The following is a 21,927-nucleotide window of genomic DNA, read 5'->3' on the forward strand; positions in this document are numbered from 1 at the left end:
ACTAATGATGCAACTCCTTTAATTTCCCTCTATAAATGCTGCATGACCTGTAGAGCTCCTCCAGTATTTTGCAACTCCTTTGATTTCATTCATGGAATAATAAATTGATTTATTTGCATTAGCTGCATAAGTTTCTGCTGCTTTCCCTATTAACATTTTTCCACTGTCTTGGATCAGCTGTAGCAAGTACTATTCAGAATCAGAATCAGGTTTATTATCACTGGCATGTGACGTGAAATTTGTTAACTTAACAGCAGCAGTTCAATGCAATACATAACCTAGCCGAGAAAAAGATAATAAATAAAATAAAAATAATAACAAATAAGTAAATCAATTATGTATATTGAATAGATTTTAAAAAATCATGCAAAAGCAGAAATACTGCTTTTAAAAATTTTTTTAATTTTTTTTTAAAAAGTGAGGTAGTGCCCAAAGATTCAATATCCATTTAGGAATCAGATGGCAGGGGGGAAAAAGCTGTTTCTGAATCACTGAGTGTGTGCCTTCAGGCTTCTGTACCTCCTACCTGATGGTAACAGTGAGAAAAGGGCATGCCCTGAGTGCTAGAGGTCCTTGATAATGGACACTGCCTTCCTGAGACACCGCTCTCTAAAGATGTCTTGGGTACTTTGTAGGCTCACAACACGTTGGAGGAACTCAGCAGGTCAGGCAGCATCCGTGGAGACGATCAGTCAACGTTTCGGGCCGGAACCCTTCGTCACCCGAAACGGTGACTGATCGTTTCCACAGATGCTGCCCAACCTGCTGAGTTCCTCCAGCATGTTGTGAGTGTTGCTTTGACCCCAGCATCTGCAGAGTATTTTGTATTTACTTTGTAGGCTAGTACCCAAGATAGAGCTGACTAGATTTAAAACCTTCTGCAGCTTCTTTCAGTCCTGTGCAGTAGCCCCTCCATACCAGACAGTGATGCAGCCTGTCAGAATGCTCTCCACGGTACAACTATAGAAGTTTTTGAATGTATTTATTGACCTGCCAATTCTCTTCAAGCTCCTAACAAAGTATAGCTGCTGTCTTGCCTTCTTTATAACTACATCAATATGTTGGGACCAAGATCCTCAGAGATCTTGACACCCAGGAACTTGAAGCTGCTCACTCTCTCCAATTCTGATCCCCCGATGAGGATTTGTATGTGTTCCTTCATCTTGCCCTTCCTGAAGTCCACAATCAGCTCTTTCGTCTTACTGACATTGAGTGCCAGGTTATTGCTACGGCACCACTCCACTAGTTGGCATATCTCACTCCTGTATGCCCTCTCATCACCACCTGAGATGGTTGCATCATCAGCAAATTTATAGATGGTATTTGAGCTATGCCTAGCCACACAGTCATGTGTATATAGAGAGCAGAGCGGTGGGCTAAGCACACACCCCTGAGGTGCACCAGCATTGACCATCAGTGAGGAGGATATTTTGTCACCAATCCACACAGACTGTGGTCGTCCGGTTAGGAAGTTGAAGATCCAATTACAGAGGGAAGTACAGAGACCCAGGTTCTGCAACTTCTCAATCAGGATTGTGGGAATGATGGTATTAAATACTAAACTATAGTCTATGAACAGCATCCTGACATGGGTGTTTCTGTTGTCCAGGCGGTTTAAAGCCGTATGGAGAGCCATTGAGAATGTGTCTGCCGTTAACCTGTTGTGGTGATAGGCAAATTGCAATGGGTCCAGGTCCTTGCTGAGGCAGGAGTTCAATCTAGTCATGACCAATGTCTCAAAGCATTTAATCACTGTTAATGTGAGTGCTACCAGGCGATAGTCATTAAGGCAGCCCACATTATTCTTCTTAGAATAATTGCCTTTTTGAAGCAAGTGGGAACCACCTCCCGTGCAGTGAGAGGTTGAATATGTCCTTGAATACTCCCGCTAGTTGGCTGACACAGGTTTTCAGAGCCTTACCAGGTACTCCATTGGGACCTTCTGCCTTGGGAGGGTTCACTCTCTTTAAAGACAGCCTAACATCGGCCCCTGAGACAATCACAGAGTCATCAGGTGCAGCAGGGATCTTCACAGCTGTAGTTGTGTTCTCCTTTTCAAAGTGTGCATAGAAGGCGTTGAGTTCATCTGATAGTGAAGCATCACTGCCATTCATGCTATTGGGTTTCGCTTTGTAGGAAGTTATGTCTCGTAGAGCCTGCCAGAGTTGTCATGCATCCGATGTAGCCTCCAACCTCGTCTGAAATTGTCTCTTCGCCCTTGAAATAGCCCTCTGCAAATCATACCTGGTTTTCTGGTACAGGCCTGCATCACCAGACTTGAATACCACAGATCTAGCTTTCAGCAGACGATGTACCTCCTGGTTCATCCACAGCTTTTAGTTTGGGAATGTACAGTAAGTCTTTGTTAGTCTAAGTACTTTATAGGAACAAGTCATTCTGCTTGTTCCTATAAAGTAAGTGATAACTTATAATTATCATAGAAAGCATTTTGATAGCATTAGCAATTTGCATCAAACCTTGATGGAAGAGTTCTTTAAGGTAGGTAATTTAATGAAAATCTTGTTTTTATATAGTTTTATATATGCATTTTAGTTTTTCCACAATCAAAATCAAACCTATTCAGCTTAATTTATTGCTATAAATGTTTAATTTTACAGGTTTTGCCCACTACCCATATGTCAATTAGCATTCATATAATGTTTTCATTTACAGCAATAACTATTCCTATCCTTGGTTAGAGGTTGACACTCCAATTGCATCTGGAATGGTGAAGCTATTCACAAAATGTGTTGATTACCTGCATCAGAGTTTAAAAGGTAAGCTGTAATTTGGTTGGGTAAGTTCTTTCAATTTGTAGAGAGAGTGGGATAAAAGGAATACACATTATTTTTAGATATTATAAAATGAAGGAGGTGCGATTTCTTAGTGTATGCCCCAAGAACCAAGTAATTCGCGACACTGATACGAAGAAGTGACATGGATATAATTTTGCATTATCAGGCCATCTTGGCGTTTCATTCATGAGGTCATGGAAAATGACACAAAAAGAACACGAGTATAAGCTTTCCTAGCTTCAGTTGCATAAATTACTTTCACACTTCTCCTTTACAGATAAACTAATTCCTGGCCAACGAGGAGCTCTATGGTTCCACTTGATGTATTATTGTGAAACTTGCACTATACCTAAAATACCAGAGTATATCCTGTACACCTATCATTCTGAATATTCCAAATTACCATGGGGAGAGTTGTATCCTGATCAAGCCTTGATGGAAGAATTCTTTAAAGTAGGTAATTTAGTGAAAAATTTTGTAAATTTTATATGTATGCATTGTAGGTTTTCTCAATCAAAGTTAAACATAGCTCAACTTACTGCTATAATTTTTTAATTTTATATGTTTTGATTGCAATATATATTTGCGTTTTTTAAATCTTATAATTTGTTGAGGCCAAAAGTGTTCTTTCTTGCATCACTTCACGAGTGATGCAAAATAAGAGTATAGATGAATGGATGTGTTTCACAATGGCTGAGTATGTTAACGTTTTTTCATCAATTAAGTTTTTTTTTAAACCAGGTGCCAGTGTTCAAGCTCAGAAATTACACATATTATAATTAACTTATTGTTAAGTGTTTTGCAATACTGCTTAATGTAATTAATCAGATTTTAAGGTTCTGTTTTTTCCACCTTGCTGACCATCAACACTGGTGCACCACAGGGATGTGTGCTTAACCCACTGCTCTACTCTCTCTATACCCATGACCGTGGCTAGGCATGGCTCAAATGCCATCTATAAATTTGCTGATGATACAACCATTGTTGACGACAAAAGAGTTAGTTAAGTGCTGTTGCAGCAACAACCTTGCACTCAACGCCAGTGAAGGCCAAAGAACTGGTTATGGACTTATGGAAGGGGAAGATGAGAACACAAACCAATCCTCATAGAGCAATCAGAAGTGGAGAGAGTGAGCAATTTCAAGTTTCTGGGTGTCAATATCTCTGAGGACCTAACCTGGACGCAACATATCGATGTAGCTACAAAGAAGACGAGTGGCTACATTTCATTAGGAGTTTGATGAAATTTGGTTTGTCAACTAAATCATTCAAAACATCTACAGATGTACCATGGAGAGCATTCTTAGTTTAATATGGGGGGAGATGGGACTGCACAAGATCAAAATAAGTTGAAGAAACTTGTAAAATTAGTTAGCTCAATCATGGGTACCAGCCTCCATAGTATCCAAGGCATATTCAAGGAGTGGTGCCTTCGGAAGGCGACATCCGTCATTAAGAAACCCCACCACCCAGGACGTGCCCTCTTCTCATTATTACCATCGAGAAGAGGATACAGAAGCCTGAAGGCACACGCTCAGCGATTCAGGAACAGCTTCTTCCCCTCTGCCATCCGATTTCTAGATGGATGTTGAACCCATGACTACCTCATTAATTTTTTTATTTCACTTTTTTTTGCACTGCTTATTTAACTTAACTATTTAATAGACATATACATACTTGCACTAATTCATTTTTTCTCTATATTTATTTATCATGTATTTCATGGTATTGATGCCATAGAGTTAATATTTTTCATGACATATGCCGGAGATGTTAAAGCTGATTCTGATTTTACAGGATGCATCTGTATTGTGAAATAAACTGTTGCTGAAGATCTACATGGGTCCTGTGCATTTTTTATTGAAGTTTTCCCAGACAGCCTTTAGATTTGGGCTTCAAAAAAGCTTTAGTGATCTGTGTAAAACATGTGTTTTTTATGCATTACCATTGGCAGTCACAGTGTCACAGTGCAAAGAAATATGCAGACGGTCAATGTTTATTCCTCATGTTTAGTTGTGAATAATCCTTATTTTTGTTCTCTTTCAGGTGGAGAGAGGAAGTCCAAAGAGTTGTTTCCTGTTTTTGGGAACTTCACTCTGTGAGGTTAACTGGGTCAGTGTACTTTCTGATGCTTGGAATCCCCAACCTCTCGTGCATACAAGAACCATGGTTGTATATTTGTTGTTTATGATGGTATTTCTATCAAAAGAGGGTGAACTTACAAGTAAACCAGTAAGTAGTTTTCAACTTCATTAATTTGGAAGGCTTTCCAATACGTTAGAATAAATTAGTGATATATTTGAGCATTGTTGCTTATAATTGATACCAATTTTTCTACTATGTAATTTAGATAGTCTGTTTCTGCAAGATTGTAATTTTTTACTTAATGAATTAAAGAATAGTCTCAGTGCAGAATCTAGTATGTGTCACAGCCCTAAGTACAATTGCAAATAAAGCACACTTAATTTAAGACACAAGAGAAAATCTCCAAGTAGTAGCCAAGATGTAGGGCTAAGATTAGAAAGGGAGGGAGCTGGAAAGACACGTTATAAGGGTAATGTCACAAGTGTAATAGGGGACTTCAATGTGCAAGGGTTTAGGAAAATCATGTTGGTGTTGGACCGTGTGAGAAGGAATTTGTTGAATCCCCTGGAGATGGCTTTTTAGAGCAGCTTGAGCCTACTCGGGGGAAAGGATATCTTAGATTGGGTGTTGTGTAATAAACCAGATCTTATTAGGGAGCTTAATGTAAAGGAACCCGCAGGAGGCAGTGGTCATAATATGATTGAATTCATACTGCAACTTAGGAGGGAAACGCACAAGTCCCATGTATCAGTATTGCAATGGAATAAAGGGAATTACAGAGGCATGAGAGAGGAGCTTGCCCAGATGGATAAGAGGAGGATACTGGCGGGGATGACAGCAGAGCAGAAGTGGCTGAAGTTTCTGGGAATAATTCACAAGGCACAGGATGGAAATATCCAATAGAAGTTCTCAAATGGCAGGGGTAGGCAACTGGCTGACAAAGGAAGTTAAGGACTGCATAAAAGCCAAGGACCGGGCATATAAGGTAGCAAAAGTGAGTGGGAAGTTGGATGATTGGGAAGCTTATTAAAATCCAACAAAAAACAACTAAAAAAAGCTATTTGGGAAAAGATGAAATATGAGGGCAAACTAGCCAATAATATGAAGCAAGATACTAAAAGTTTTTTTCAGTTATATAAAGAGTAAAAGGAGCTGAGAGTTGATATTGGACCACTGGAAAGTAAGGCTGGTGAGTTAGTAATGGGGAACAAAGAAATGGTAGTTGAACTTAATGGGTACTTTGCATCTGCCTTCACTGTGGAAGACACAAGCAGTGTGCCAGATGTCTGTGAGTATCAGTGAGCAGGAGCGAGTGCCTGTTACAAAGAAAAAAGTACTAGGCAAACTCAAAGTCTTGAAATGCATAAGTCACCTGGACCAGATGGACTACATCCCAGAGTCCTGAGAAATGTTGCAAGGAGGTAATGGATGCACTGGTCCTGATCTTTCAAGAATCACTTGATTCTGGCCTGGTCTCGGAGGACTGGAAAACTGCAAATGTCACTCCACTCTTTAAGAAGGGAGGAAAGCAAAAGAAAGGAAATTATAGGCCAATTAGCCTCAATGGTTGGGAAAGTGGGGCCTATTATTAAGGATAAGGTTTTGGGATACTTGGAGACTAATGATAAAGTAAGTCAAAGTCAGCAAGGGAAAGTCTGTAAAGGGAAATCTTACCTGACAAATCTGCTACAGTTCTTCGAAGAAGTAATAAGCAGGGTGAACAAAGGAGAGAGAATGGATGTCATTTACTTGGATTTTCAGAAGGCATTTGATAAGGTGCCACACATGAAGGTGTTTAATTAAATCCTATGGCATTACAGGAAAGATATTGGCATGGATAGAGGAATGGCTGACAGGCAAGAGGCAGTGAGTGGGAATAAAGGGCACCTTTTCTGGTTGGCTGCCAATGATTAGTGGTATTCCTCGGGTCAGTATTGGGACTGCTACTTTTCACATTGTCAGTGATTTGGATAATGGAACTGATGGCTTAGTGGCAAAGTTTGCAGACGATACAAAGACATGTGGAGGGGTTGGTAGTGCTGAAGAAGCAATATGATTACAGCAGGACTTGGACCAGTTGGAAGAATCGGCAAAAAAGAATGGAATACAGTGTTGGGAAATGATAGTACTGACTATTATCTAACTGGGGAGAAGGTTCAAACATCAGAAGTGCAGAGGGACTTGGGAGTCCTTGTGGAAGACTTCCAGAAGGTTAGTTTACGGGTTGAGTCTGTGGTAAAGAAGGCAAATACAATTTTGGCATTTAATTCTAGGGGAATAGAATATAAAAGCAAGGAGATAATGCTGAGTATTTATAAGATACTAGTATTGCACTTGGAGTATTGTCAACAGTTTTGGGCCCCATATCTCAGAAAGGCTGTGTTGTCATTGGAGAGAATCCAGAAGAGGTTCATGAGGTTGATGCTGGGAATGAAGGGGTTAACATATGAGAAGCATTTGGCAGCTTTGGGCCTGTACTCACTGGAAGTTAGAAGAATGTGGGGGGGGGGGGGATCTCATTGAAACGTACTGAATATTGAAAGGATGGATAGGGTGGATGTGAAGAGGATGTTTCTTTTGGTGGGGCTATCCAGATCTAGAGGGCACAGCCTCAAAATTGAGGGGGCAACCTTTTAGAACAGAGGTGAGGAGGAATATTTTTAGCCAGAGAGTGGTTAATCTGTGGAATGCTTTGCCACAGACTGCAGTGGAGGCCAGGTCCATAGTACATTTGACACTCTCCTGATTGGTCAGGGCATTAAAGGATATAGCGAGAAGGCAGGTGTATGGGGTTGAGTGGGATCCAGGATCAGCCATGGTGGAATGATGGAGCAGACTCAATGGGCTGAGTGGCCTATTTCTGTTCCTGTGTCTTATGGTCTTATGCTGGAAATCTTATCACCTATCACCTTGTGTTTCTTCCTCCCCTCCACCCTCCCTCCCACCTTCTTACTCTGACTTCTCACCTTTTTTTCTCCAGTCCTGGTGAAGGGTTTCAGTCCGAAACATCAACTACACTATTTTTCATTAATTTAAGACATACTCTTTTGTACAGTTACAGGAAAGAGAAAGTCATGCTATCTTAATACAGTAAGCAAGGAAAACTGTTGAAGTAATGTCAACTAGATATATCCCTGCAAATACCGTATCTTTTTGACCTTTTCATTTCCAGAGAGGAAAGAAAGAAAATAAAACTAATTAAGAAAGGAAGAAGCAATTAGATTAATGAATTGCAGAACAAAATTTCTGAATATTTTCTCCACTGTTTTGAGGTGAAAACCTTTTGGAAGTATGTTCTTCCTGTGCTCAATAAATTAATGTGTATTTATGGTGATTCATTCATGGGATGTGAACATCACTGAGAAGACCAGCAGTTAATTTCTATTTCTAATTATCCTGAAAAGGCAGAGGTGAAGTATTTGTATGAAATACTACAGATGATATAGTGAAGATAATCCACTGGTGCTGTTAAGTAGGAGTTTGACATTTTGACCCCATGAGAATTAAGGAATAGTAATGTTCTTCCAACTCCAAGTAGTATGTCATATGGAGAGGACGTAAGTCTAAGATCCTTTGAAAAGATGGCACGGTATTGTAGCAGTTAGCACCAATACTTTACATTGCCAGCAATTCCTGTTCTCTGCTTTTGAGATCCAGGGTACCTGCAGCAGTAATGAGAAAAACACCACCAATACCACTCTGCAGAATCCTGCAAAATTTTACTTGATGTGTGACAAACAAGTGTCAGTGCTCTTTCACAGGCCAACGTCCTCAGTACTGAAACCCAAGTTACATTTCGTCAGTTGCATTGACTGGGTATTTCATTTCCCTGTCCAACATCAGAATCCTGAAACAAACAGTTCGTCATAACAAGTGATACCATATGGACAGAGGAAAAAATTCAAAGATCTGCTCAAAGCCTTGAAAGAATACAACATCCCCATTGATTTCTGAAAATCTCTGGCTCTTGACCACTTAGGTGGAGGAGTTGCATTTGGGATGATAATAAGACCCTCAAAGCAATCTCATCCCACCTACAGAAGTTCCAATATTGACCTCATTAAGCACCTCCGAACCTACTAAACCAGAGTGGAAGTAAGAAATCCTTCATCCCAAGGGATTGCTGAAGAAGATTTATGGAATTGATCCACTTAATTTTTTGGTTAGTAGTGATTGCTTGTATGTCAATAATTGGGAATCCAGTAATGATCAAGCAGTGAATTTAAAGATTAGTCTAACTCTCCTTCTGTGCAATGAATCTTGCTTATAAGCCAGAATGTTGCCCAATTTCTGCTGCATTTGGGCAAAAATTATTACATTTTCTGAGGAATTGCAAATTAAACTGAACATTTATGCATTCGTCGGTAATGTTCATTAACAAACCAATTGGTTTGGTCCAGATACCACTCTAGGAAAGCCACAGCACTGTCATGCAGGTGAATTGTTTGGCCTTAAACTTTGCTCCTTAGCTCAAACCAGTGGAGTGCTTTCCCACAACTTCCTGATCAATTGAACTTTACCTGGGCCTGTGGAAGCTTTCTTGATTTGCATGACAGAAGCTGTGCATCAGGCTTTAGAATTCAACTTTTTGTTCTTCTTTGGGTGAAGACTGTAATTTGGGCTAGAATTGATTTAGGCCTGCTGGAGTCTAGATTAGACATCATTGAGCTGGTTCTTGGAGCTGAAAGTCCACATTTGGCACAGACATTGGTTCTCAGTACTAGTCCTTGGTGGGAGGAGGATATTGATTAGGAAGAGGACAGCTGCTAGGCTGCAGGCAAATTGTACAAGTACCTGTCACTGCATCAGAAGGGGGCAGGCATATGCAAGAAGCTCACAATGTTGACACACTTTAATGGGTTGTCAAACTTAAGCTGCAGTTGCTGTGCAGCCTTTTGGTTAATTGAGGCAATCAATGAAAGCTACAGAACGTACCTCATGTCATGCTGTATGACTCCATACGGCAGGGCCACGAAGTTTTCATCTGATTTGATTGTTATGCATTTCTGTTGTTTAGCACGTTTATTTCTCTCTTATGGCTCCACCAGGTTGACTTTTTTAAGCTACATCTGGTGCTGGTCCAGTCACTTTTGGTCCTGTGGCTTCTTAATAATGGTAAAGTGTAAAGTAGGCAGTGGCATTACCAATTGTAGAGGTGGTGCAATTCAGTACACTCCAAAGTGCATAGTACTGCATACCCAATTCTGAAGTGCTTAATCTGTTCTAAATCCTTCCCATTCTGCATGATAGCAATACCACACAAAGCAATGGAGCTGTGCAGTGACCATTGGTGAGACATGTTTTTTACTTTGTGACAGTGTAGCTTGACACGGTTAGAAACATAGAAAGTAAGTGCAGGAGTAGGCCATTCGGCCCTTACCATTATTGATTGGAGTATTGTGTACAGTTTTGGTATTTCAGTTAAAGAAAAGACATTGTCAAACTGAAATGGGTGCAGAAGAGATTTACAAGGATGCTGTCTGGACTAGAGGGCTTTATTTTATAGGGAGAGTTGATCACACTTTATCTTTATTCCCTGGAGTGCAGGAGAATGAGAGGTGATTTCATAGAAGTTTATGAATTCGAGGGGTATGGATAAAGTGGATGGTCCAAGTCTGTTCCCCATGGTTGGAGAATTCATGGGGGGCACCGATAAAAGATCAGAAGGAAGAGATTTAAAAGAGACCTGAGAGGTAACTTCTTAACACGGAGGGTAGGGAATACCTGGAATGAGCTGTCAGAGAAAGTGATTGAGTTGTGTACAATTGCAACATTTAAAAGGTATTTGGATTGGTACATGGAGGGATTATGTGCTGAATGCAGCAATTTGAGACTAGCAGGGAGGATGCTATGATCGGCATGGACCAGATAGGCCAACAGGCCTATTTCCACCCTGAATTACACTGTGACTCTCTTTACTTTGATTCTGTAATTAATGAATTAGATTTTGATTTTCCATATGTCATGGTGAGAACTGAATTTTCAGATCATCAGTTCAGCCTCTGGATTATTCAGTACTGTATCTGTTAACTGCTTTCATATATTGTTAAAATTTTTCAATAAGACCATAAGACATAGGAGCAGAATTGAGCCAATTGGCCCATTGAGTTTGTTCAACTATCCCAAAATGGCTGATTTATTATCCCCCTCAACCTCATTCTCCTGTCTTCTCCCCATAACCTTTGACACCATGATCAATCAAGAACCTGTCAATCTCAATTTTAAATATACTTAATAGTTTGGCCGCCCAGTCTTCTGTGGCAATTTGCCACAGATTCACTACCCTCTGGCTAAAGAGAATTCCTCCTCATCTCTGTTCTAAATAGATGTCCTTCTATTCTGAGGCTGTGCCCTCTGGACCTGGACTCGTCCACTATAGGAAATGTCCTCTCCACACCCACTCCTTCTAGGCTTTTCAATATTCAATAGGTTTCAATGAGATCACCCCTCCTTCTTTTAAACTCCAGGGAGTATAGGCCCAGAACCATCAAATGCTCCTCATACACTAACCCTTTCATTCCCAGAATAATTCACGTGAATCTCCTGTGGACCACCTTCAATGCTAGCACACCTTTCCTTAGATAAGGAGCCCAAAGCTGCTGGCAATACTCCAAGTGCGGTGTGACCGATATCTTATAAAGTTTCAGCATTATATCCTTGCTTTTATATTCTAGTCCTCCAGAAATGAATGCTGAATAGCAACATAATAATCTGAATTTTTTTTCCAAAAGCTATGTAACTTGCTTATTGTGGTGACCTTTGGGCTAGTCCCTGTGATAGTATATCTCAGAGAACACCAGAATTTCACCTCCAAGTTAGAGGTAACAACTGGTGCTTCGATTGGGTATGTTTGAGAGCACTGGTGTTTGAATTTTTATTCTATAGATGCCTTGGTTTTGAAATGCATGGCACTTCAAAGTTTGAAGAAGCTAAGTGCATGTTTCTCACGTTAATTCTTGTACTGATGGAGATTTTTGCTATTCCAGTTAGTTTGCTTTGGTGAATATGCAAAATAATCAGAATTATTTTTAATCATACTGTTAATATGCATTTTTTCACTAACTCAGCCGGTAATGCTCATTTCTGCAGGAGTCTCCATTGTATAATCTCCTTGAACAAACGAGTGCACTACCTTGGCATTTTGTGGATATTGCATCTTACCAAAATGTCCTCAGCTATTTTGGTAGCCACTATTCTCCTTCTACCATCATTTTAAAAGATCCTTCAGCTCAACCAATCCTGAAGCTTTTAAAAGTAGTCACAGGTTTCGGTGACACCTTGGGCATACACAGTGTGAGTAGACATAACAAGAAATTGTCTGGGATAAATTAGGTTGAATTTATGTTCAGTTTCGTCATTTGTGTCCAGTATATGTACACAATCTTTGTCTCTCCAGAGTTTTTACTGATTGACCAAATGTGTTGCGATGCTTGCAATATCAATTTACTAGTATGGTCATGACATCAAAGCTGCTCTTAAATCGGAAAGAGCCTGAATCCCTTTGTACATTATGAGCAAAGCAAATTATTGTATATGTTGAAAACAAAAAGCAATTAAAAATTATTTAATGATTTCTGCTCAATTGGCCAATAGAATTGTTAATGATTTCATTTTCCTGAATCCATTCTTACGCATTGAACAAATGCAAAAGCATGGTTTGCCAATTAATATATGCAAGCAGAGAACACACCAAGCAAATAGTTCAACAGAGAACAGAAGAAATATACGTTTTTAATCAGAAATCTGTAACAATGCTCCAGTTATATCATAAGTTACAACCATATTTTTATTCAAATATCAGAAGCACAATTGAGTTTTAATTTAATCTCATACGGGTGAATAACATTCACAAGTTTTTTTTTGTTTCTTTACACTGGTTGTCTTTTGTGTATTGATTGTCAGTGCTTGTGTATAGATTTTCATTGATTCTGTGGTATTTCTTTGTTCTACTGTGAATACCTGCAAGAAAGTGAATCCTTGAGTAGTATATGGTGACATACACTATACATACTTGGATCATAAATTTACTTTGAACTTTAGAAAATAAAATATGAATGCTTTATCACTAATATAATATATTTTTAATTTTTTAGGATGCTACACCTAAATGCAGAGCGTATATCCACCACATTGTCCAGTGCATCATCACTTTGGATCAGAATACACAGATAGTTCATGGTCAACTAGAACATGAGATGATAAAGTTATTGGATGATATTGTTCTTTTTAATCCTCCTGGTTAGTGCATTCTGAAAATGATCTCGTGTGTCTGTTTCTATGTAGTTTGTTGCGATAATGGAAATCTGATTTCTGCCTTGCTGCAAGTCAGTGGCTAAATATTCAATTATAGTTTTTTTCATCATGTTTTGCATAATACCATTGAAATACAAGCATTGACCATCTAGTTGTGGAAAATGTGGAAGCAATAGGACATCTACACTAACTTTGCATCTTGATGTGAATAAAAAAAGACAGAAGTGTGAACTGTTACGAAGACAAAAGATCCAGACAAACCTGCTGAGCTCTCCAGACTTGTACCCCATGTCCCTTGTGAAAGAATTTTATGAATTCTGCTGGTCTTCCTCGTTCAGGACATTGAATATAGAAGTGGGGAGGTGATATTACGATTGCACAAGATTTTGTTGAAGCCATGGTTGGAGCTCAGATTTGATCACACTGTTACAGGAATGATGTGATGAAACTGGAAAGAGTGTAAAAAGATTCACAAGGATGTTGCCAGGACACGAGGGATTATTTCATAGGGAGAGGTTAGACAGGATGGGCCTTTACTCTTTGAGGAGTGATCTCATGGAGGTATATAAAATCATGAGGAGCATAGGTAGTGTGAGCAGTCTCTTTTTTGGGGTTGGGAAACCGAAAACTGGAGGATATAGTTTTAAGGTTTGAGGTAAAAGGCTTAATAATCTGAGGGGCAACATTTTTATACAGCAGGTGATGGACGTATGGAACGAACTATCAGAGGAAATGGTTGAGTCAGGGACATTAGTAGATGACAAAGAGCTTAGAGGGATATGGGCCAAGTGCAGGGAAATGGGATTATTTTGAATATACATTGTGATCAACATGGATACATATAGGACAAAGGGCATTGTTCCATGCTGTATGGCCCTCTGACTTCTCCTCCTTCCAATGAGTTTATTGGGGGGAAAAAAGAACGTTGCCAAATTTGGTTAGGCAAACTACGTGAAATGATAGTAATTTTATAGTTGACGTTGTACTTTGATAACTTCAGATGTCAATCACATTCAATTTCCTGAAGTGTTTCCTTTGTAGTTATAATGAAATTTAATGTAAATCATGCAAGTATTCAGAGGCTAATTTTGAATAAAAAGGATATAGATACTTAAGTATGATCAGCTCCTTGGGTATACAGCAGACTGTAGATGCTGGAATCTGGAAGAACAAACCATCTGCAACTCTCACAAAATGCTAGAGGAATTCAGCAGGTCGGGCAGCATCTATGGAGAGGAATAAACAGTCGACGTTTTGGGCCAAGGCCCTTCTTCGGGACTGGAAAGGAAGGGAGAAGACATCAGAATAAAAAGATGGAGGGGAGGGGAAGGAGGATAGCTGGAAGGTGATAGATAAAGCCAGGCGGATAGGAAAGGTAAAGGGCAGGAGAGGGAAGAAATCTGATAGGAGAGGAGAGTGAACCATGGGAAAAATGGAAGGAGAAGGGGATCCAGGAGGAGGTGATAGGCAGATGAGAAGAGGTAAAGGGACAGAGTGGGGAATAGAAGGAGGGAAGGGAGTTGTTTTTTTTTTACCGGAAGGAGAAATTGATATTCATACTATTAGGTTGGAGGCTACCCAGATGGAATATAAGCTGTTGCACCTCCAGCCTGAGGGTAGTCTCATCGTGCCACAAGAGGAGGTCATTAACCAACATGTCAGAACGGAAATGGGAATTGGAATTGAAATGTTTGGCCACCAAACAATTAGATACCATTAATTTCCTGCTGTACATGTATTTAAACAGGTAATTCATCAGTGAATTTATTTCTTCCACATTCTTTCCACAGAAGTGGACATTCAACTGCGGCACATGGCAGTCACCAGTCTTTTTATGGAAGTATTGATGATGCTGAATAATATTAGTGTCACATCGGCAGATTTACTGCGTGTAAGTTTGCGGTCTTGGATTGATTCTAAGGTGCATTACAACCTGGCGTTACCACTACTGACTGCGGCATGTCAAAGTCTGGCATCTGTCAAGCTCATGGCAGAAATGACTGAAGCCAGCATTATGGCATATTTTAAGGATGGTAAGCAGCATGTTCGTGTTTGAAGAACTGATTAGATTTTCTTCATGTTTTATTTAGCGGGATACTCCTGTTAATATTTCATGATGCTTTTTTTTAATGAGACCTCCTGTTGCCCTTCCAGACTCTAGCAACTACAAGCCCAACATGTCTAACATTTCCTCACCTGCCTATTCATGGCATAGTTCTGATAAAACTGTAAATAAGTTCCAAGACATTAATGTTCCTTACCTGAAGAGGCCAATAATGTACACAACACTCCTGTTATATTCTTACGATAGCATACACATCACTGAAGTATAAAATCTTTTGACAGAGTATACAATCAATGAGGCTTAGTAAAATTGAAATTGGTGGGAAGGAAGTAAACTTTGCAGATTACAGTCAAACATTGCAGCACTACTGAGATGGTTGCTGATCTGTTTCCTGAGTACTTGCATGTAGCACCAGGATTCCTCAGGGCATTGACCCTAGGCCGAACTGTCTTTAACTGCTTGAGACCTTCTGTCCTTTCCAAGCTTAAGTGGGTGCTGATAACTGCAGTGTTCTATCCCACTTGCAGCACCTCACACAATGAAGCAGCCCATGTACTAAGTGGCAAGTGTTATCTACTTCCTAAAAGAGAGTCTACCTACTCCTCCAAAGATGATACCACTCTGACTACCTCTCCAGGCTTCAGTCAGGGAAAGAAAAGAAAAGCTCAAAGTTAATTTTTTTCCCTTCCCTTCTTTATATCTGCTCAGTAGAAATGTCAGGTAGGATGGTTGAAAGCTCCTCTTGCGGGATGTGGGAAGGCAGGGAGACCTCCATTGTCCCTGACGACTACAGCTGCAAGAAATGCATCCAGATGCAACTTCAAACAATCGGCATGAAGGATTTGGAGCTGGAACTGGATGAACTCAGGATGATTCCGGAGGCTGAAGGGGTGATAGATAGGACATATAGAGATAGTTACACCCAAGGTGCAGGACACAGGAAACTGGGTGACTGTCAGGAAGGGGAAAGGGGTTAAGGAACCAGTGCAAAGTATCCCTGTGGCCATCCCCCTCAGCAACAGGTATATCACTTTGGATATTGTTGGGGGGATAACCTAACAGTGGTCGGGTGTCTATTACTGAGTGTGCCTCCGTGATTCAGAAGAGAAGGGGGAACGAGAGGCATGCTGTGGTGATAGGGGACTCATTAATTGGGGGAATGGACAGAAGGTTCTGTAGGCAAGAACGAGATTCCCAGGTGGTATGTTGCCTCCCAGGTGACATGCTGCACGATGGGGTTTGAACTTGAGTTGCAGGGTGATGGGAAACAGAATGCCAGAACAGTTAATGGAGAGGTTGTGGAGGCAGAGGTTGGTAAGTCCTCAGATAAAGTTGGGAATCAAAACCTTAAGCATGGTGCGACTAGTGTCCTGAGCTGCCTATACTTCAATACAAAAAATATCATTGGAAAGGCAGATAATAGTGCTGAAGATGAGGTAGCTGGTTTACAAACAGAGGCAATGTGTAGTGATGAGAGGCAGGAGATGGGGCAAAATTGCAGTCAACAGAATGAGTTGCAACTAAAAGGTGGACAAAATCGAAAAAGGTGAATACAGGACTGAAAGTGTTATATTTGTACGTGCGAAGTATATAGAATAAGGTATATGAACTTGCAGCACAGGTGCAGATTGACAGGTATGATGTTCCAGGCATCAATGAATCATGGCTGAAAGAATATTATAGCTGGGAGTTTAATGTCCAAGGATACACATTGTATTGAAAAGGCAGGCAGGAAAGCAGAGGGGGTGACATTGCTCTGTTAATAAAAACTGAAATGAAATTATTAGAAAGTGATGATATGGGGCCAGAAGGTGTTGAATCATTGTGGATAGAGCTAAGGAACTGCAAGGGTAAAAAAAAATCCTGATGGGAGTTTTATACAGCCCTCCAAATAGTAGTAAAAATGTGACCTTGTAAGACAACAGGAGATAGAAAATGCATGCCAAAAGGGTAATGTTACAATAGTCATGAGGGACTTCAAAATGCAGGTAGGTTTGGAAAATCAGGTTGGTGCTGTATTCCAGGATGGGTAATTTCTAGTATACCTACAAGATGGCTTTTTGGAGCAGCTTGTGCTTGAGCCAACTAGAGGATCAGCTATTCTGGACTGGGTGTTGTGCACTGAATTGGAATTTATTAGGGAGCTTAAGGTAAAAGAAACCTTTAGGGACAAGTGATCATAATATGATCGAATTCACCCTGAAATTTGAGAAGGAGAAGCTAAAGTCAGATGTATTACAGTGGAGTAAAGGGAATTACAGAGATCTGAGAGAAGAGTTGGCCAAAATTGATTAGAAAAGAAAACTGGAAGGGATGACGGCAGAGCAGCAATGGCTAGAATTTCTGGAAACAATTCGGGAGGCACAGGATTTTTACATCCCAAAGAGGAGGAAGTATTCTAAATGAAAGATGACACCACCGTAGCAAGCAAGAGAAGTCAAAGCCAACATAAAAGCCAAAGAGTGGACATGTAATGGAGTGAAAGTTAGTGGGAAGTTAGAGGATTGGGATGCTTTTAAGAACCAACAGAAGGCAACAAAAAAGTCATTAAGAAAGTAAAGATGGAATGCAAAAGTAAGCTAGCCAATAGTGTTAAAGAGGATTCCAAAATTTTCTTCAGATACATAAAGTATAAAAGAGAGCTGAGTGTGGATATCGGACTACTGGAAAACAATGCTGGAGAGGTAGTAATGAGGGACAGGAAATGAAAAACAAACTGAATAAACTAATTAAAAAGGCTCTCAAATAATTATTGGACAAAGTACTGTAGCAATTCTATCTTTATTTCTGCTATTAATTTTTATTGGTTTTAAATATAACAACCTCCCCATGATTTTAGTTTGCATTAACGTAAGTTAAAGCATACAAGTTTATTTTTTAATATGCTGTGCAATTTTCATACATGTTGAGTTGCATATTTTGAAGCTTTTTCTGCACACCAGTAAGTTAAGTGCTTGAGAATTTAAAACATGACACATTCTGTCCAAGCTTTTAAATACTCTGGTTTAAAAATGTTTCAGGTTCATTTGTAGGTAGTGGATATCACATGAATACTTGGTTCTTACTGCAATTATATAATTATGTAAAGTACTAGTATCTGGTCTTAGTGATGCTGTGCCTGGAATATTGTGTGCAAGTCTGATTGTTGCTGAAGAAAGATGTACTTCAATGATTCCTGGGATGGGTGAATTGTATAAGGAGAGACTGTGCCTATGCACGAGTTCTGAAGAGTGAAAAGTAATCTTGTTGAAACATACCAAATTTTTATGGCACTTAACAGTTTAAATGCAGGAATAATATCAGACCATAAGACATAGGAGCAGAATTAGGCAATTTGGTCCATTGAGTCTGCTCCACTATTCAAACACGGCTGATCCTTTTTTCCTCTCCTCAGCCCCACTCCCCGTAATCTTCGATGCCATGTCCAATAAAGAACCTATCAAGCTCTACCTCAAACATATCCAATGACCTGGCCTCCACAGCTGCCTGTATTAACAAATTCCACAAATTTACCACCCTCTGGCTAAAGAAATTTCTCCGCATCTCTGTCTTAAATGGACACCCCTCTATCCTGAAGGGTGCCCTCTTGCCCTAGACTTCCCCACCTTGGGAAACATCCTTTCCACATCTACTCTGTCTAGGCCTTTCAACATTCGAAAGGTTCAATAAGATCCCCCCCCCCACCTCCTTCTAAATTCCAGCGAGTACAGATCCAGAGCCATCAAATGTTCCTCATATGATAACCCTTTCATTCCCGGAATCATCCTGGTGAACCCTCTCTGAGCCCTCTCCAATGCCAGCACATCTGTTCTGAGATGTGGAGCCCAAACTGTTCACAGTACTCAAGGTGGGGCCTCACCAGTGCTTTATAAAGCCTCAGCATCACATCCCTGCTGATATGTTCTAGACCTCTTGGAATGAATGCTAACATTGCATTTGCCTTCCGCCCCACCAACTGTACCTGCAAGTTAACCTTTAGGGTGTTCTGCACAAAAACTCCCAAGCCTATGCTCTTAAGTTCTGAAGAATGAAATGTAATCTTAACAATTTAAATTCAGGAATGATATCTCCCTCAATGTAGAAATTTTGTATCAAAGAAAACTTTAATCTTTAGTCTGACTGACCCAAGAGCTCTAAAGGCAAAGTTGAGTATGTTGAAAAATGGAAAATAGTGTCCTCCTCATTGTTGCAGTGGGAGCCAAGGAAATGGCGGATGAACTGGGTAAGTATTTTGCATCATTCTTCACGCTAGCAGTATGGTGGACATTCCAAGTGTCAGGGATCATGAGTGTGTGAAATTACCATTACTAGAGAGAAGATTCTTGGGAAGCTGAAAGGTCTGAAGGTAGATACGTCATCTGCACCAGCTGGCGTACAACCCAGGGTTCTGAAAGATGTGGCGGAAGGAATTGTGGAGACATTAGTCATGACCTTTCAAGAATCACTAGGTTCTGCAATGGTTTAAGAAGACTGAAAATTTGCCAATTCTTCAAGAAGGGAGAAAGGTAGAAGAAAGGAAACTGTAGGTTAATTAGTCTGACCTCAGTGGTCGGGAAGATGTTGGAGTCAATCATTAAGGATGAGGTCTCAGGGTAGAAACATAGAAAACCTGCAGCACAATACAGGCCCTTCAGCCCACAAAGCTGTGCTGAGCCTGTCCCTACCTTAGAACTACCTAGGCTTTAACCATAACCCTCTATTATTCTAAGCTCCATGTAGCCATTCAGGAGTCTCTTAAAAGACCCTATCGTTTCCACTGCCAGCAGCCCATTCCACACACTCACCATTCTCTGCGTTTTAAAAAAAAATTACCCGACGTCTCCTTTGTACCTTCTTCCAAGTGCCATAAAACTATGCCCCCTAGTGCTAGCCATTTCAGCCCTGCAGAAAAGCCTCTGACTATCCACACAATCAATGCCTCTCAATATCTTGTACACCTCTATCAGGTCACCTCTCATCCTCCGTTGCTCCAAGGGGAAAAGGCCGAGTTCACTCAAACTATTCTCTTAAGGCATGCTGCCCAATCCAGGCAACACCCTTGTAAATCTCCTCTGCACCTTTTCTATGGTTTCCACGTCCTTCCTGTAGTAAGGCAACCAGAACTCCAAGTGGGGTCTGACCAGGATCCTATCTAGCTGCAACATTACCTCTCGACTCCTAAACTCAATCCCAGGATTGATGAAAGGCCAATGCACCTTATGCCTTCTTAACCACAGAGTCAACCTGCGTAGCAGCTTTGAGTGTCTTATGGACTCAGACCCCAAGATCCCTCTGATCCTTCACACTGCCAAGAATCTTACCATTAATGCTATATTTTGCCATCATATTTGGGTAGTTGGAGGCACATGATAAAATAGGCTGTAGTCTGTATGGTTTCCCCAAAGGAAAATCTTGCCTGACAAATCTGTTTTAATTATTTGAAGAAACAACAAAACAAGCAGGATAGACAAAGGAGAATCAGTGATGTTGTGTACTTGGATTTTCAGAAGGCCTTTGACAAGGTGCCACACATGAGGCTGCTTTGAGCCCATTGTATTACAGGGAGGGTTCTAGCAGGGATAAAGCAGTGACTGATTGGCAGGACCAAAGAGTTGGAATAAAAGGAGCCTCTTCTGGTTGGCTGCCAGTGACTAGTAGTGTTTCACAGCCATCTGTGGTTGGGACTAGTTCTTTTTAAGTTGCATGTCAATGATTTGGATGATGGAATTGATGGCAACAATATGAAGGTAGATGTAGGGGCAGGTAGTTTGAGATAGAGAGGCTACAGAAGGGTTTAGATTAGGAGAATGGGCAAAGAAATGGCAGATGGAATTATATGGTCATGCACTTTGGTAGAAGAAATGAAAGGGTTGACTATTTTCTAAATGGAGAGAAAATAGGAAAAACTGAGGCACAATGGGGCTTGGGGGTCCTTATGCAGGATTCTCTAAAGGTTAATTTGCAGGTTGAGTCTGTGGTGACGAAGGAAAATGCAATGTTAGCATTCATTTCAAGAGGACGAGAATATAAAAGCAAATAATGTTGAGACTTTATAAAGCACTGGTGAGGACTCACTTGGAGTACTGTGAGCAGTTTTGGGCCCCCTATCTTTGAAAGGATGTGCTGCAACTGGAGAGGGTTCAAAGGAAGTTCACGAAAATGATTCCAGAATTGAATGGCTTGTCATATGAAGGACGTTTGATGGCTCTGGGCCTAGAATTCAGAAGAATGAGGGATGACCTCATTGAAACCTATCGATTGGTTCAAGGCCTTGATAGAGTGAATGTGGAGAGGATGTTTCTTAGACCAGAGGACACAGCCTCAGAATAAAGAGTTGTCCTTATAGAACTGAAATGAGGAGGAATTTCTTTAGCCAGAGTGTGGTGAATCTGTGGAATTCTTTGCTGCAGGCAGCTGTGGAGGCCAAGTCTTGGTGTATATTTAAGACCGAGGTTGATAGATCTTTGATTGTTTTAGAGTATGAAGAGATATGGGGAGGAAAAACATAGAAAACCTACAGCACAATACAGGCCCTTCGGCCCACAAAGCTGTGTCCGAACATGTCCTTACCTTGGAACTTACCTAAGGCTACCCATAGCCCTCTAGTTTTCTGAGCTCCATGTATCTGTCCAGGAGTCTCTTAAAAGATCCAACTGTATCCGCCTCCCCCACCATCACTGGCAGCCCATTCCATGCACTCACCACTCTCTGTTTTTTTTTAAAAACCAACTTACCCCTGACATCTCCTCT

The 21,927-nt window shown here is 40.5% G+C and overlaps 1 protein-coding gene across 2 annotated transcripts in view; it reads left to right on the forward strand.

Annotated features, from left to right (window-relative positions):
• Positions 1–21,927, forward strand: part of epg5 (ectopic P-granules autophagy protein 5 homolog (C. elegans)) — a 126,414-nt gene that overhangs the window by 89,386 nt on the left and 15,101 nt on the right. Inside the window, exons 35-40 of one of the 2 annotated variants that reach the window (XM_072252453.1) lie at positions 2,674–2,777; positions 3,073–3,248; positions 4,842–5,027; positions 11,970–12,173; positions 12,974–13,118; positions 14,924–15,166. In XM_072252453.1, coding sequence (XP_072108554.1) covers positions 2,674–2,777; positions 3,073–3,248; positions 4,842–5,027; positions 11,970–12,173; positions 12,974–13,118; positions 14,924–15,166 — 1,058 coding nt within the window. Of the gene's footprint in view, positions 1–2,673; positions 2,778–3,072; positions 3,253–4,841; positions 5,028–11,969; positions 12,174–12,973; positions 13,119–14,923; positions 15,167–21,927 lie in introns of those variants that run through there. The other variant, XM_072252454.1, reaches the window with a different exon arrangement.

The sequence above is a fragment of the Mobula birostris genome, chromosome 3 (genome assembly GCF_030028105.1).
Source record: "Mobula birostris isolate sMobBir1 chromosome 3, sMobBir1.hap1, whole genome shotgun sequence".
Taxonomy (NCBI): domain Eukaryota; kingdom Metazoa; phylum Chordata; class Chondrichthyes; order Myliobatiformes; family Myliobatidae; genus Mobula; species Mobula birostris.